General features: G+C 38.0%; 1 protein-coding gene across 1 annotated transcript in view; it reads right to left on the reverse strand.

Moving 5' to 3' along the window:
• Positions 1-538: 538 nt before the first annotated feature.
• LOC121673237 (epidermal growth factor-like protein 6) overlaps positions 539-17,074 on the reverse strand; it is a gene marked incomplete at its 5' end in the record, with an annotated part of 28,760 nt that continues 12,224 nt past the window's right edge. The window contains 5 exons of the mRNA XM_042046387.1: positions 539-1,229; positions 2,413-2,678; positions 4,030-4,116; positions 5,254-5,334; positions 13,201-13,527. Of these exons, the coding sequence (XP_041902321.1) occupies positions 1,134-1,229; positions 2,413-2,678; positions 4,030-4,116; positions 5,254-5,334; positions 13,201-13,527 (857 nt within the window). The remainder of the gene's footprint in view (positions 1,230-2,412; positions 2,679-4,029; positions 4,117-5,253; positions 5,335-13,200; positions 13,528-17,074) is intronic.

Genomic DNA, 17,074 nt, shown 5'->3' on the forward strand with positions numbered 1-17,074 from the left:
TGTTAATGGTGAATATTAAATGCTTATAAAACTGTAAAGGGATCATTTCTTAACAATGATTTGTGTGATTCAAAGACACTGATGACAAAGAAGGTATTTTACATACTTTATTGGTAATGAAAATATTCCTCAAAGACATGAATCCACTTACAACTTGCTTAGCTCCATCAAAAGAGAAATGAAGTCTCCTCCCTTTCTTCCTACTTCTTCAATAGATTGAGTATTTCCCTGATGTTTAAGACAAATTATTTGTCAATAGAATTACTTTTTTAAAGTTTAGGGCTTGACATGCTTCAAAGATCATAGACCCAGAGGGGTAACAAAATCTGGGAGGAAGTGTGTGCTACTGCAGGACATCCAAGATAAGAAGAAATTAACAAAGCTAGCTCAGCACAGCTCAGCAATAATACAATAGTAAACAATGAAGGCCACCAGGCTGCCCAAGATAAGAAGCCAGCTGAGCACAACTCAGCAATAGTAGAGTAGTAAACACTGAATATATACTAGGTATATATTCAGTGATTAACAAGATTATCAAGATTAACATTTAAATAGTGGTCATCATTTCTGCTTGCTGTGCTGGCTTTGTGGATTTTCCACCTAGCACCCATCTTTGCACAAGTATTTAAATCAACAAACACCTTGGCTCTGTGTATGATTGCCTTACTGCACACAGGGTGATGAATACTGATTTTTTGAACAACATATCCACTAAGTAAGAAAATTATGTCACCAGAAGTAGTAACATCCTCTTAAATACTGCTTTATGTTCTTGTGGAGTAGAAGAAATGAAATAGAAGACTAATGAATAGCCTCGAGAAGATTTTAAGAAATAAAAGCATGTAGAATTTGTAAAAAAGCCAGACAAATAATACTTCAGAAACCCTGACCTTGAATTATAAAATACAGTAGTATTACACTCAACACATGTATTAGAATTAGAATAACTCGTAAAAAAGCATAATCTGCATCTCGCACATCACTTTTTCTATTTGCATTGTTGCATTAGGTTCAAGGCACAATTTTATAGTTTTGCGTGGTTTTTTTTTAAAAAGAAAAGAATAGAAAAATACACTACTAATAAGGCAAATGTGAAAAATAGGATTAAATCTGGTGTACTCAAGTGTCCATTATCAGGTATCTTCTGGGCATAGACCAGAAATTAGTATAACATTGTCCACTCCAATTTCTCCAGTTTTACCCTTCCCACGTTCTGATTCAAAAGTGACCTGTCATAAGAAAAGATACGCATTAAGAGTAAAAATATAGTTTATCCAAACATTTAGGAACTCTTAATTAGTTATAATGCTGTATATGAAGAATATTTTATTACAACACTTAATGACTTAAGGACTTAATGACTTGAATCTTTGCCATTTTTAAAACTTTTGAGCATTATTTGAACTAGATGTAAAATCCTCTGCACAGATTTACAATGCTAAATGGATTACTTTAATAAGATTATTTATTTTTATTGTACAAAAAATACAAATTGAATGAAATCCTCCTATAATGTAGTTTTATCACAGTATGTGATGCTCATGCATTTTATTTATTGAAGACATTACAACTGTTCATTTTTGATCTATTTGGATCCTCAGGTTTTGTGTGTATATACTATATATATTTATACTCTCTCGTATGTATTGAGTATAGTATGTATACTATATATATGAAGAGGAGGTTTATTTTTATGAATAGGATGTCTGGTTTTATTTTATAGTCTGATTCTTATTTATTTAAGAGTTTTTCTACATCATTCCAGCTGTGCAAAAAACCTTGAAAAGGGCTTGCATTTCCTTTATGTTCACTGTATTCAATTATACAGTAAAAGTCTTTACACAGCACTGAAAATGTTCCATCACACAAATGGAAAGCAGACCCCAGAACTTCAAGGAGAAACTGGCTGAAGTCCTGACTGAGGCAGTTTCCAGGCATACATCAGTGCACAGTGTTCCCTGTTGGTATGCCCTGATCCAAAGGTGATGGCCCCCCCTTGATTATACATGATGTCTCCTTTTGCTCTAATGGTCTGGTTTAGTGTGGTTTGAGAGCATCCTCTTCTATGAAATGAAAAATTTTCATTTTTTCCGGCATGTATGTATGCTTGTGTTGCATGAGATGTTAAGGGCAGATTTTGATTACTTGTGTTAACTTATGATGTGATGCAGTACTTTTACAAAATGACAGAATTACTGGCATCAGTGTTCTAACCAATTGGGGTGATTCAGTTCTGAAATTACAATCAGGTGATAACTTTTATGGCCCCTAAATTGTGGGCTCCTGTTTCCATTTCAGATAAGCCTTTTGATTGCTGATGCCTATAAAACAGTTGGTGGAACTCTTGAGGGTTAGGAAATTAAACCGGCATGTTGGTTACAGTAGTTGGCTTATAAATTGTGTTATACTTACACTGTTGATTGTTTCAGCCCCCTGAAATATCTCTATTTTTCCAGTTCTCCACTTTTCATCTTTTCCTTTATTCTCTTCCCAGACAGGAGCAGTTTTTTTGTTTGCCAGGAACACTCGAAGCTTTCCCACTTTCTCACCAGCAAGCCGATAACTGAAAATCAAGCAGTAGCTGCTCTTTGGTTTGAGGTCAGTGAGGAGAAGTTTCAGACGCCCCATATCGTTCTTGTGCCCCACAAAAGCTGGAACTGCCATGTAGTAGCCATCGCCTTGTAAAAAGAAAATAATTTTTAAAAACATCATCTTTAATGCACTCGTGTTATTTGTTAGCAATTTGAATCCATGTTTGCTAAGAAAATAAGGGGAAGCTGAAGCTTGTTTACTTGAATAATTTAAAATCACACTGGAGAAAAGCAGTAGGGAGTGTACTTTGCAAGGAACTTGTACTGTTGGAAGTCAGATCAGTTTACAGAGGAGATGAGTTCATATTTCACTGGCAATTACAGTCATTCTTCCTTGTACCATCTTTCAAAGGCAAAACCATCTGTTTTTCAAATGCAACAGTCTGAAACATGCTGCTGTGCCTCTGTGATCAGATTATTTCAGTACTTGAGCTAGCTCAATATTCTCTCCACTGTCCTCTGCATTGATGACAAACTCACAAGGGAACTGACAGCTTATTTCCCAAGTCCTGGAAGACCAATGAAGTCACAAACACACACAGTCTTAAAGGAATAAAACATCTGGGCCCATAAATGAAGTCATAATCCCCAGATAAAAGTTCAGGGAGACAGGATAAGGCCAGGGTAAGGTTTTCCTGGGAGTGACAGCACAGAGAAGGGATTTAGGGAATTACATGGAGCAGAAGAGGAAGGATTAGTGAAGAAAGACTAACATGGAAAGACTCTAAGGGAGGAGGGAGAGAATGTGCATGTGGGAACTGGTGCAAGCAGCCTGCAGGATCTGTAGGATCCACTGGTCACTACTGCAGCAACTTCTGCAACAGGGGTAAAGACATCCTTTCAACCAAACTTGTCCATTCCTGTCCACACCTTTTTATGTACACCCACCCAGCAGTCCCACATTGCTCTCATGGAGCTCTTTCTCAGGTTTTAGCAGGATCCCATTGGTACCTGTTCATGTATTGGTTGTTCTTGAATAGCCCCTTGCCCTTGGCTTATTCTGAGTTTGTCTCGCCAAGTTTGAGATTTCTGAGCAGTTTTCCCCATGATATCTAAGCCATGTGAGTGACTACATTGCCACATCCATCTAAATGACAGATGTGTGATTAAATGTCCTACCAATCTTGGAGAGACACAACACGTAACTGATAAGGTTTCCATTGCCTTGTAGTTTGCAATTCAGAACAGTTATGTTCTAATAATTTTTCTTACATTTTGATTTATTTGTGTTGAAATATGTTGCTGATTACCATTTGCTACTGGATATTTCAAAGAAACAATATCCACTACTAGCGTCCTCTGCCTACGTTCTTCTTTTATAAAGAAAACCCACTGATAGAAAAGAAGAATTCGGGATTCTGTTTCCCCCCACCACCCTTTTTTTGGAAGAGGTAAGCCATCAAATCAAAGCCTATCTAGATGACACATAGTTAAATACCTCTATCTCGATCAGCAGGATTCCAGTCGAAGTCATCATCAGTATCTTGTTTCCAGTCACACACCCCTCGACTGAAGCTGCAATCAACTGAACAAAAAATTGGTAGAGATAATAGGAGCACTATATCCTAAGTACTGTTAAAACATTTTGCTCTGTATTCATACAGTTATTAATGTACAGATCATTCTAAAATTATTTATAATCTGAATTCAGATAGTGTTGACTTAGATGAAACTTCAAAAAAGCAAAATATTCAAATTTATGTAGTGATTCTTTCTTTAGCTCAGTGTCTTTTTACTGCCAATCTTGCATCTGCACATGAGTTTATATGCTGTGACTTCTGTATACCGAGTGCCTGCAAATCCCCAAGTATAGGAGGAGGTGTTAGTGTTTAACTCTAGCATCAGGAATTGTTTGAGATCTGCCAGCTTTAGAGCTCTCCACTCTCCATTTGTTACACTGCTGTAGTTGCAGTCAGCTCAAGTTCCCATTCTATCCACTGGGAGAAACTGGCCTCCCATGAGAAGAATCCCTTACATCAGTGCCTCATACTCCAACTACATGGTGCTGGGAATAGCCCAAATCAGTTGACCTTTGGAGCACACTGAAAAAGGGTGTCAGCCAGAGCACACCATGGCCTTCGTGACTGTGCAGATGAGAAGCATTACACACACAAAGGAACACTGTGCAATGCAAACATGACAGATCAGATTAAGAGTAATACGTTGGCCATCTGAATTTCCTCAGAAAGAGGCATCCTTCTTGTTATTTTAATGTATTTTATCATGAGTCAGAGACATGACATTTTGAGAGCTTTGCTGTATAAATCTGTTGTTTCTGAGACTACTGCTTTCTAAATTGGAAAAAATGTCAACCAGCACATCTGTCTTGTTTGTTTAGGGTTATTGTGTGCTGTGCAACGTGTTTTCATTTTATAGACTATAGAAGCTACTTTATTTTTTTAGGACTATGAAATTATTCAAGTGAAATTCAATTGCAAGTCAAGTTCTAATGTGGGGAAACTTTCTATGCATGGGTTATAAACAGGAAAAGGACACATTGGAACTGGCAGCATAGTTTGGCCAGGTACTTTCTCTAAAGTGTTCACAAAATCTTTGGTTTATGTTAAAGGCTTTTAAACTGGTTCTGACTTGGCTAACATAGGTTGTCACAAAAAGATACAATACACAGGAAAATAAATGCTGTATAATAAAAATAAGCCACCTTCTTGCTCTGGTCTCGACACTGGAATTTTCCTCTGTGCCAGGTGAGGGACAAAGGCAGCTGCTTCTTTTACCTTGGGAACTGGGGAAAACAACTTGTCAAGTACTGAGTCATCATAGGAACAGAAAATGGAACTTTATTCCTTTATACTATCTGCCATCATTTATTTAAATAAATCAATATATGTATTTTCCACTCCACCACCAAACTCAGATTCCTAAGTGCACTTAGATACTCTTAATTTTAAAACTTTGCTTAAATTGCTGTTTTCCACAGCACTGAGCCTTCTAACCTATAAGCACTGGAGCTACAGCTTCATTGAATTACAGATTCACAAGGTCATAAAATGTTGATCTTTCTTTAGTGGGCTGATCTGCTTTCTTGCTATAAGGATCAAATTGCACTGAACTCTACCAGAGTCAGTGAGAGAACTCTACCAGAACTCAGCAGAGACTTGGCAGCACTTTGCCAACAGCAGCCTCAAAAAATGGATAATGTCAGAGACTGTAAAAGCCATAAACATTAGGGCATCAAAGGCCTACAGCCCTGTATTCAGGGCAGTGATAGCTGGTGCTGCTGTAACAGAAGCCCCAGAAAGTTATTCTTCTGAAGTCACACTCTCTGCTAGGGTCCTCCTGAATACCTGATCAGCTCTGCTGTCTGCTGGGAAGAAAGGCTCCAGCAGCTGCCCTTCCCCTTCCTCACCCTCCCTGCTACAGCTGGTAAGCACACACTGATGTTTTGATAACCAGTCTCAGTGGAAACCCCTGAGTGAGTTATTCTTTAAAAATTGGTTGATGTGTCTGGTGCCAAACTGGAAGAGTCAGTAAAGCAGCACAGCCAATGAATGTTAGGGACATTCTCTAAGATACTAGCCTGAAAGAGGTGGTTACTCAATAAGCATTATTTCTCAGCCTCAGAGACCAAGGGAAATCCTCTCCTATCTGGTGAGACAGAAGCTTACATATTCTTGTTTACGCTAAGTAATACTCTAAATTACTATAAGTATTTTAAATTTCTATAATTAAGCTTTTGTTGTATTATTTCAAGTGATTAATAGATAAGTGCTCTCACTCAAAAAATAATCATAAGTCTCAACTTCGTTATGCATACCCTAAGTAACTAATCACACATGAGATAAGGGGAAGATCTGCTTTCACTGGTATTCTATCCTTGCAAACACATAAACAGGTGATACCTGTGATATATTCATGCACACCAATGAAAACAGGAGGAGCTTAAAAGTGCCATTTTAGAGGAGTGAGGGAGAAGCCTTTGGATTACTGCTTAGAGAATGTATTAGTGGAAAGCCTGGAACACTGAAGTTCACTTTTCAGCCACGCCCTGTGGGCAGCTGTGCTAAGAAAAGCTCAGACTTCCTCAAAAATGCCAGATGATAGGACCTATGGAAATTACTTTTCCCTACTCAGCATTGTATCATATATGCAAATGCCAAATATTTTAAAAGTCAATACTTTCCCATGGATGCACATTTGTTCAGAAGGGAGGTTTTTTCCCATGCGTTTGACTGAGCTAGGGCTTTCCATTTAAATACTCCAACATGTTCACACATACTTAATTTTAAGAATATACTTAGAAACTACTGCAATCAAGAGCTTCATAACACCATAAAGGCTATGCCATCCACTTCACCTTTGTTCTCCTTCAAAACTGTCAAAAATTGCTCTGTGTACCCCAGTGAAACACACACTAACAAAGAGGCCCTGGAGGCACTTCCAGGGGTGCTGAATTGAGCTGAGGAAGAAGACTCATGCAATCTTACGAGCTTTCTGATAAATTGCCAGGAGCATGTGCTCTCTTGTTGTCCTTGTAGCCTTCCCCTCACCCAGACCATTGCTTAGATCACCTGGATAATATTCATACTTAAGGCAAGGATTAAAATACATCTTTCTCCAATTAATATATGTTTACATATACACATTTAGGAATAGGCACATAGAGATTAGGTGTTAAGTTTATTGTCATGCCATAAACTTGGCCTTGTACTTCATGGAAGAGGGTCAGGCTATGAAAACCCTTGCCAAAATGAAGAGAGCTATTAAAATATGATCAGTTCTGGAAAGAGTGGAGTGATTTAACAGAAGACAACAGCTGCCAGGATGATTTATTTGTTATTGAATTACACTTGAATTCACTTGAGAGAGATACATGCAGGTGTAGCTATGTGTTATCAAGCAAAGAACTTTCATGGACAGAAAAAGAGTCCAGTTTTATTTCCAAATCTGTTTTTGTTTTCAGTCAGGCATTACAGTTAGGTTTTGCACTCACTGAAAGATATCAGCTGCATATTATGAGAAACTGTAAGGTTCAGCTTACAGAAAGGTTTCAGAGAAACCTTACTGCGTGAAAAGTGCCTACATTTTACATCAGACCATCCTCACACACAGCCAGGATCCGAAGTTTACTCCTTCATAAATAATAGGCAGAAGTCAGAATTAGTCTTTTTAGCTCTTCTGCTGTCAAGTGGTCTTACAGAAAGGCAGGTCTCATTTCATGTTCCCTAAGAACAAACTCTCACCAACAAAAGAACACATATGTCCCACTCCAGGTACAGCAGAGTCCATCCTTTCTGTACTGCAGATGCCCTTCCATCTACTTATCTGCAGCAATAGCTAATATGTAATCTCTGCATACAAACCCCTTCATATCATTGTGCCACATGTTCTTAACCACTGATGTCATCAAGCCCATAAACAAAACCAAAAACCAGAAAAACAGAGTGGGCACCATAAAAAAACCAAGCAGAATATAAGACGTAGTAAATTTAAGATGAGCTTCCTATGTATGTGGTATGCTACTATTTTGGACTCACACTGAATATCCCATTTCTCTGTTACCACATCCTGCTCTGAAAAAATTACATTTGCCAGAAGTCTGACATGTACAGCTATGAACTGAGCTGTGATCTGAGCATTAATAGCTCACAGAGTGGTGTAATTATCAGAAAATAATAAGATTAAGAGCAAACATCATGATTAACTGTGGGAGCCCTCTTGTTCAGCATTAAGATCTGTGAAGCCATAAGGGAAGCAGTCCACTTTTAGTGTTGCCAAATAAGCCAGAAACCAAACTCTCTTTATCATTCTTGGTGCTACCAAAGGAAGTGTCTCCGTGTAATAATGTGGCTGGCTACGTGATACTACAGGAGTTTTAAGCCCAATGGGAATTTCATAACCTGATGAAGTACAGAATATAGAATTCGGTTGCAGTTGGCAATAGCATTCTGGATTACCAGTGGTATCCAAAAAGCACTGAAATGTTAGAAACTGTCAGAATTAAGGTTGTACTTAATTATTTAAGTGTACCTTGAGTGTAGCATCTCTACAATCATTGCTTATATAACCAAATACTTTGGTCCAGCTCTCTGTGTCTTCTACCATATGGAGAAAGGGCATTTCTCATGTAATAAAGAGCTTTCCAATACTATGGTTTACTCTCATTTTCTATACATCTGCAAATTTTGCAGTAAATAGGACATATTTATTAAATTATTTAATAATAATAATGAATAAATAATGATGAATAATTATATTGATAAATAATTCATCTGTTAATAAATAAATATTCATATTTATTAAACTGCACCTTTCACAACAGGACGGGTCCTTCCTTCACATTGGACAAGGCAAGTATCCCACAGAAAATAGTAATTTGAAGTAATTTCAGACTGTATCATAAGATATAAAAATATATTAAAAAAATTAAGTTTTCATTGATGAATTAGTTTTAACATTTCTTAAATTTTTTGGGCTTCACTTTGCTATCTTTAGCTATTGTGTGGTTTTTAAAAAAAAAATTGTGAGTAGCAGTTCTCACAAAGGTCCAGTATTTTGGTAGTTGGGCCTATTTTAATAATTTCCATCTCCATGTAATATTTCCTTTTTTTTTTTCCCTCTACAATATTTTTTCTCTGACTCCCTATATGTTTATTCTGTAGTAAAACTACTATGATAAAATAACACATCAATTTAAGGAGACCTTTCTATTTTTCCTAATTAACTACTCTTCCTGGAAGACAAACAATACCAGTATTAATAATACAAAAGGTAGATGCTATGTGAATACTTGAGGGGATTATATGGAGGAATTTCATGTTGTAGTAAAGGAATCTGCTGAATAGACATCAGCAAAGAAAGGAAAAAATGTACAAATTTATGAGCTGTAAATTTGAGGTAATGATGTTCTCTGAAGGATCACTCAATATCATTAAAATTGAAAGTGTTCTTAAAGCCAAATGTTCAAGCAATTAAGCACCTGAATCATGACTGAATTTTTATGATAGCAAGGATCAAGTACAACACATGGAAATTTAAAAGGAAAGAAAACACAGTTAAGCAATGTATTCAAAATGAAAATGAACATGGCACAATTCTTTAAGTCCTTGAATCACAGTTGGTATCAAACAAGAAAGCCACAAATAATACAGAGTTCACGAACCTAGTGGAACTACATCTTGGGCATGCTGCTAATCTCTGCATCAAGTACCACACCAGCTTTCTGCCAGTATCCCCTAGCAAAATAAGATCTCTCTATCAAGTTCAGCATATAAATCTCTTATATCTGTAAGGGAAAATTCCAGCCAAATGTGACTGAAACAAAGACACTATAGGAAAAAATACAGATGAACCACAATGCTTTAATATTTTCAAGCAGTAATATTCATTGTTACTGCTGTCAGCTGTAGGGGTAGTTTTTGTAGAAACAAGTAGACTCTTCCTCTCTGCCTAGCCCAGGTACAAGGTGTTCAAATGTCCTGATTTTGTTGGGAAGATGCTTGAAAAATAATCTCACCAATCATCATGACAACAAAATATTTTTTGGATTTTCCTATGGACAAAGGATTTTCTCTGTGTGCCCTCAATCAAATTGAAATCTGGAAAATTAGTGCACTCCAAATAGAGTAGCACTGAGTACTCAACTGGAAGGTTGTATAATCCCCCCTTTGCAATTGCATTAGGTCATGTAGCCCAGTACAGGAGACCAAGTTCCCCTTGAATCACCAGGCAGATAGAGCAGAGCCCGTTGTCCTTTTAGCCAAAACGCAGGGTGGCCTTACCGTAGGGGCAATATTCCTGGCAATCCTTCGTGACCTGTCCAAGCAGGCTAAAAAAGACACCTGTTTTGATGTCTGAGTTACATCCAGCCAGCCAGCCAGCCAGCCAGCCAGCCCTCCCTCCCAGAAAGGCAGAAAGGGATAGAAGGGCTGACTTGGGGTTTAGTTTTTTTTAACAGGCTGCTGTGCCTCACAATTGAGGAAGCAGAAAAGGCCATAGTCCTTTATGGCACAAAATTCTGAATAAATATATCTATAACTAATAAGAGTATTATTTATAAATAATTTATTATTTACAGTAAATATTAATGGAACCTATTAGTAGTGTGCCCCTTAAAGTGCTAGATCAGCAATATACCCGCAATTCTGTCAAGAAATAAAAGCTTTTAACCCTACAGAAATCACAGTTGCAGGGGAACACACCCTTGCCAAGGGTAAACCTCCTTTCAGGTTCCACAAGCATTTTGCTGTTAATTAGTCAATCTTTTTGAGTCCTTCCCAGTCTAATCACATTCATATGACATATCTGGTCAATTCACACCACCCTCTTGGCACATGCAAGCTCCCCATTAGCTTACCTTCATGAAGAAGCCCAAGTACCTGAGAACCTAATCTTAACAAACATCAACATATATATTGCAACTATCTTCTGCTCACCTTCTCCACAGTTTCTGCAAAATTATGGCCAGCTTTGGATTAATTAGCATGACTGGGAAGAGTTATGTCCTTCTTCAGGATAGTATTTTGGTGGAAATGTGTGGGACACATGGTTCTCTAAATGTAAACATATGACCATCATAAGACCTGTGTTTTATTGCTTCTTGTGAGAGAACAGAGGCAAGTCACTTAATCCTTTGCCCTGGGACTCTCAAATGCATTTGGCAGTACCAGCATGGCAAGGATGAACCCCAAGGGTAGTTTACCATACAGTGGAAACTTCAACCCCAATTCTACATCAGCTCCTGCACCTGCTACCTCTTTTAGGTAAGTAATTTATGAAGGTATCCTCAGAAGAGGGAAGGGCCACTTCTTCAGAGGAAGTGGCACATGCTAGTCAGGAGTGAAAGGCTGAGTAAAGACATAGTCTAGGGCTTAGGTGTGGCTGGCTAGAGGGAGAGTGACATCCTGAGCATAGGATCCTTCACTGGGGAGACATGGCACCATTAGTCAGAAATTTGTCACCATTTCATATGGTTAAAAGCTGACAAACAGATGCATGCAGCTAGGAAGCAGCTGTTTTGCTTTTTTAGAAATATTACTGATTCCTGAATTGTGACGTTATGTGCCTACAGTACCAGAGAGAAATCCAAGCATCTTCCAGGATGCAGGTCTACACACACTATTTTCTAAACTACTTTGAAATTCTTGGTTGAAAACACAGAATGAATCACAGAATCATGTAGGTTGGAAGAGCCATTTTTAGTTTGCCTAGTCTGACTTCCTGATCAGGGGATTGCTCAATGCCCAGTTCAGTCATAGTATGAATATCTGCAAGGATAGGTCTTTCACAACCTCTCTGCATACCTGTCCCAAATTTTGTCCACCTTCATGGTGAAGTATTCTTTTCATTATATCTAATGAGAATTTTTTTTGTTCCAACTTGTATTCATCACTTCCTGTCCTATTGCTGTATATTTTCAAGAAAAGTCTGTCTATTCCTTCCCTGTAACCTTCCATTAAATAGCTGAAGACATCTATAAGGTCTCTTCTTAGCCCTCCCCTGTCAAAGCTGGAAAAAATAGTTGTCTCAGCCTCTCCTCATGTTGTCCAGCCCCCTGACCCTCGTGGAGCACTGCTAGACTCATGCCAGTGTGTCCTCATTTGTCTTGTAATGGGAAGTCCAAAACTTGCCTTTTACTGCAAAGCTTCCTCCTAAGCAGTCATCCCAAATCCATAATGTTGCATGAGGCTTTTCTCTCCCTTTCCATCTGCTTTTGTTGAGCTTCATAAAGTTCCTGTCAGTACCTCCACAGCCTGGCCAGATCTTAATAGCAGTGCTGCCCTTCAATGAATGGGTCATTGTCCACATTTTGGTATTGTCAGCAAACTTGAAACATGCCATTAGCACTCACTGTTAATATTTGCAGGAAGGGAGGAGATTGGTGAGCAAAGTCCTGACTTTGTTCTGTTTATCAGCTCCCTGGCATAATTTGAGGAAGCAATATTAGTCTATATCCTTTGCTTAAACTGAAACAGTCCAATTACCACTGAAAATAAAAAAAAAAGGGCAATTTTAGGAACATGCCTTTGGCAAAGAAGTTTGTATTCTCCGATGTATTAAGTGAATAATTACATTTTTTCTTGGCTGTCTTACAGTATTACAATATTACAGACCATTTTTTCCAGAGGACTTTAAAATTATCTTTCCTTTAAAAAATACATACTTACCTGTCTTTCCAAGTCAAATAGCAATAAATTGAATGTTAACTTAATTTTTTTTTCATTTTTATTATTATAATTTTAATTGCTGTGGGATATTATTTATTATTTTTCCATACTTTGGAAAAGGGAAAACATAGTGAATGAACTATTGACAGTGTGTGTTTTTCATATTACATATTTTTGCCACTACCTTGAAGAATGTTTGACTGAGACAGCTGTACTAAACACCAATTATAATAATAGAGTTTCTTGGGTTGGAAGGGGCCTTAAAGATCATCTAGTTCCAATATGCTGTGCAATTTCTTGCTGTGTTTTTCAAAGTCTTCAAATGTATTTTCAAATGCATTAACTAGAACCTAACCATCCTATGATTCTATGATTCATTTTCTACAAGTAAATTCTGATAAAGTGTCTGTGTTTTGTGAGGATTTTTTTAGTGTTTATATATGTTTACATTGAAGCCAGAGTTTTTAAAAAATAAAGAAACTTACAAAAGACATCTCCTCTAAGGCTTCGTTCATCAATTTGATTTTCAAAATCTTCCTTCTCCTCTTCATCTGACTCTTCTGCCTCCTCTTCTGCAGCAGCTTCAGTTTCTTTCTCTTCCTCACTGTAGCTCCCACCAAGACCAATACCACCTTCATAGTCCAGTAACTGCAAGTGGGTCTTAGAAGGTGGTGTCTCAGCTGCTTCTGGGATTGCATTCTTGATTGTTTCATGCTTTTTCACACTGCTTTTATGTGCAAGAAGTTTCTTAATTGTGTCCTTAGCTGTTCCAGGGATTCTTGCAATTTCCTTCACTGACTTTTCAGGGATAACTAGAACCAAGAAGAAAACAGAAAATATTAATCTAAGGAATCATTCAGCAATGGGACCATGGTGTTCTTTACAAGGTCCAGAGACCCATAGAATTAAACTCTCTACAACAAGATACAAGTTCAGTTCTGCACAGAACCTAACACACGACTTGCTCAGCTCTGTTGTATGGACAGCTCTGTCTGAGTTACAGTGAAAAGACCAAAGCAATCCTCTGTAATGATCTCTTTGGACTCTCATGTAACACAGGAGTGACACAGGTCATAGAGCCCCTTACTTAAATTATTTTTACACTGGAGCTTGGGTAAAAAACAAAAAAAAATCCTGCTTCAATTTGTGGATTAAAATTGTCCATGGAGCTGGGATCCCCTGCACAACAACTGCAGCCTAAAAATAATGAGCATTTCTCTTGGCTATCTTTCATGAACTTCTCTGGCCTAATTTTCCTTCCATGGCAGGCTGAAAGCTACTGAAATGGAGGATATTTTGAGAAGACCTACATCAAGCTGCTCCATCATATTTCTTTTAGCTCTAAGGGATATTTAATTGTACGTGGTAAACACCACAATTCAGAGAAGCATCCAAGAATGCCAAATTATTACCATCTTGCAATTCCAAGATGGACTAGAACATAAGTGTAACATTTCCTGAGAATTTACCATTTTATGATTCCTCTTCAAAGTGAAATACTATAGCTTATAATTTTGGATAAAGTGGTATTACTTTAATTATTCTGGAATTAGCCTTTTGGATACTACTATCAAATGTTGTGCACAACCATGTCATAAACTACTCACAGCCTTCTGCAGTTTGAGTCCTTTATGTGAACTACCTAGGAAACAATGAAAGCTGAGCAGTTCCAGTGTGCTATAAAAAAGCTCTTTCATAGAGAGAGACTATTTTCATCAGTGCATCAGAATAGCCTCATATACTGCTTCCCATCTTTGATTCTCAATCAGTATTGACGCTGCAGTACCTTCAGTCTTTTAGGATTAAAAATTATGGTGGAAGACAGCTGTTTTTATTTCCCTCTGCTTTTGCTGTCTAATGATCGTATTATCAGGGCAAGAATATGTTCCTATTCTCCTCACTTTGTATTTATGAAAGTTTTATAGTAGTACTTTGAGACAGATGGACTGGACTTGGAACCTTGGGTAGTACTATTTTCTCTGTGCTTCTTTTCATGGAGACACAGCACAAGAAAAAACACCACTTAATAGAATAGAACTGCAGTCTAGTAGGAAAAGGGGAAAGTTCCCCACTCCTGGAAAATACAGTCCTATCACTGTGAATTTGTCACATTTTATTTATGGCAAGTGCAGCTACATGCTATTAGTATGTCAGGAACAGAATCAGACTCTTGGTGTGCTCACTGTAGCATCCAGGCGTTTTTGAGATTGCTGTTGGAGTAAATGTGCCAATAAAACAAAAGTCAGAATTGAGGATTTGTTCTTCCTTTCTTTTGGATAAAACTTGTAGGCTTGCTTGTCAAATACTTGGAAGTAAACTCTTTCCTAATACTCCACTAAGTATCCTCTGAAGGATGATGTCATGAAGGATGTAAGGTTCCCTGGGTCTAAACTCAGAATTCAGCAATAAAAATTAACAGGAAAGCTTAATTCCAAACAAATTTCCTCTTGACAATCAGTAACGAGAAACTTCACGCTTTTAATAAAGAGGCTATGGGGATTTTCAAGGCCACAGGACTGACTGCTCAGCAAACCTGAACATCTGCTTTTAGTTTCTGCTTTGAAGTTTTCCTCATGAAATGAAAAATTCTTACAGTTCAACATAATAACCTCCGTGGTGTCAGAAAACCAATCTCCTTGTATGTGCAAAATTTAGCAGTGTGGAAAATCAACTGAAAGGAGTGAGAAAAATAGGGGGATGAAAATGTATAAATTCCCATGTGCTTGCACACTCCAATCTGCTGCTGCACTATGAAAATCTCCATGCTTGTGGAGACAAAGAGACTCTAGACATTAAGCATATTTTAGGAGACAGCACTCGTCTCCTTCTAACCTGCATTCAGCTTTAGAGTAGCCAGAGGTGTGGATTTAAGGCTTTTTCTGTCTACCCATAAATTGCAGGAGGACTAATGCAATGTAAGGATACACCACCTTAAACTCAGTCTGTTCTTTTGAATCTGTGGATTCCAATCCAATGCCTGTGGACTTGCCTGAATGAGCAGCTCGCCTTCGCTGGCACTCTGGGGTTCTATAGCTGAGGCAGTGATTTTTCAGGACCCTTTACCTCAAGACATGTAGATAAATGCAGAGATGTTGGTCACAAACATTTGTGCATTTATCTGTCCATGTGACTGCAGAGAATTTTGGAAAGTGCAAAGAAATGTAGTGCATTCCACCCCAGCTCTTCCTTACATACCTTCAATCAGGAAGCATGCAGATTAATGCCTCCTGCTCATGCAGTTTCTATTTATTGCCCTAATATGAAAATATCTCAGTTTTCAAAGGTATCTTCTTTATTTGAATTAGAGAGAATTAAGGCAAGAAGTAGAACAACAAAGACAAATGGTGGCTGAGGGCTAAAAGTAAAACTTTTCTGTCATCAATTGCTATAGAAAATTATAAACTCACAGAAACTGATTGGTGTAGGATGTCTAATGACCAAGTTGTGAAAGTTGAGTTGAAAATTCACAGAGAGCATATGCCAACCTGTTGACTCTGTCCTGCACTGTGTAAAGGGAAGTGCTCAGGGGATGACACAGGAGAGGGACAGACTGATCTGTTTTCCTTCCCCACACCCTGTGACTGCAGCCAGTGCTGGCCCTGAACATACAGGGGATGCAGTAGGAGGCAGCTTGCTCTGCACTCCAGCAGGTACCCCACTACTTCCACCTTCACACCTCACAGTGTATTTAAAAACCTGCTGAGAGACAAGCCTAGCAGATTGGCTTACAAATCCTTTCATAGCTCCCTTTACAGCTTCTCTATATAAGAGTTGGAGCAGTGGCGGGGGAGACAGACAACCACTTACCATGTGTAGGTGGAGTCTGTAGATGTGAGTAAAGATTAGATTAGCATGACATACTTTCAGAAATCATTCTAAAAGTTATCAACCTCTTTTAGATTGTCTTAAGAGAGTCTGAAAGCTTTCATAGATACATTAAAAAGACATATTCTGGGCTATTATTTTCTTCTAAACACCATGGAACATCATGTATGTATGTATTCATACTGTATTTCATTTCTAAAATTTTTACTGTCTTATTTAGGAAAGGATACTTTGAGAAATCAGGGCAGGTTTGTCATGCTGGACTGTGCTTAATACATGACTACACCAGCCAGCAAGGCATCCAGTAGGAAATGTGTGGTGACAAAGCCTAAGTGTTACTCACTAAAGGGTGACAGCAGTATTTGACTCCATACTGAATTGAATTTTAAGAATATCACCAGTGATATGACCACAGTCGCTTCTGAAGCTTTGAAACTTTATTATGTCAAATCAAACCTTTCTCAGGACTGGCAAGTTAATAAGAAAGCAAAATCGTATATGGGGTTTAAGGGTTACCCTATCACCAAGAATGAA

The sequence above is a fragment of the Corvus kubaryi genome, unplaced genomic scaffold, assembly GCF_017639235.1.
Source record: "Corvus kubaryi isolate FWS band 111438036 unplaced genomic scaffold, C.kubaryi_AGA036_p1.0 65287, whole genome shotgun sequence".
NCBI lineage: Eukaryota > Metazoa > Chordata > Aves > Passeriformes > Corvidae > Corvus > Corvus kubaryi.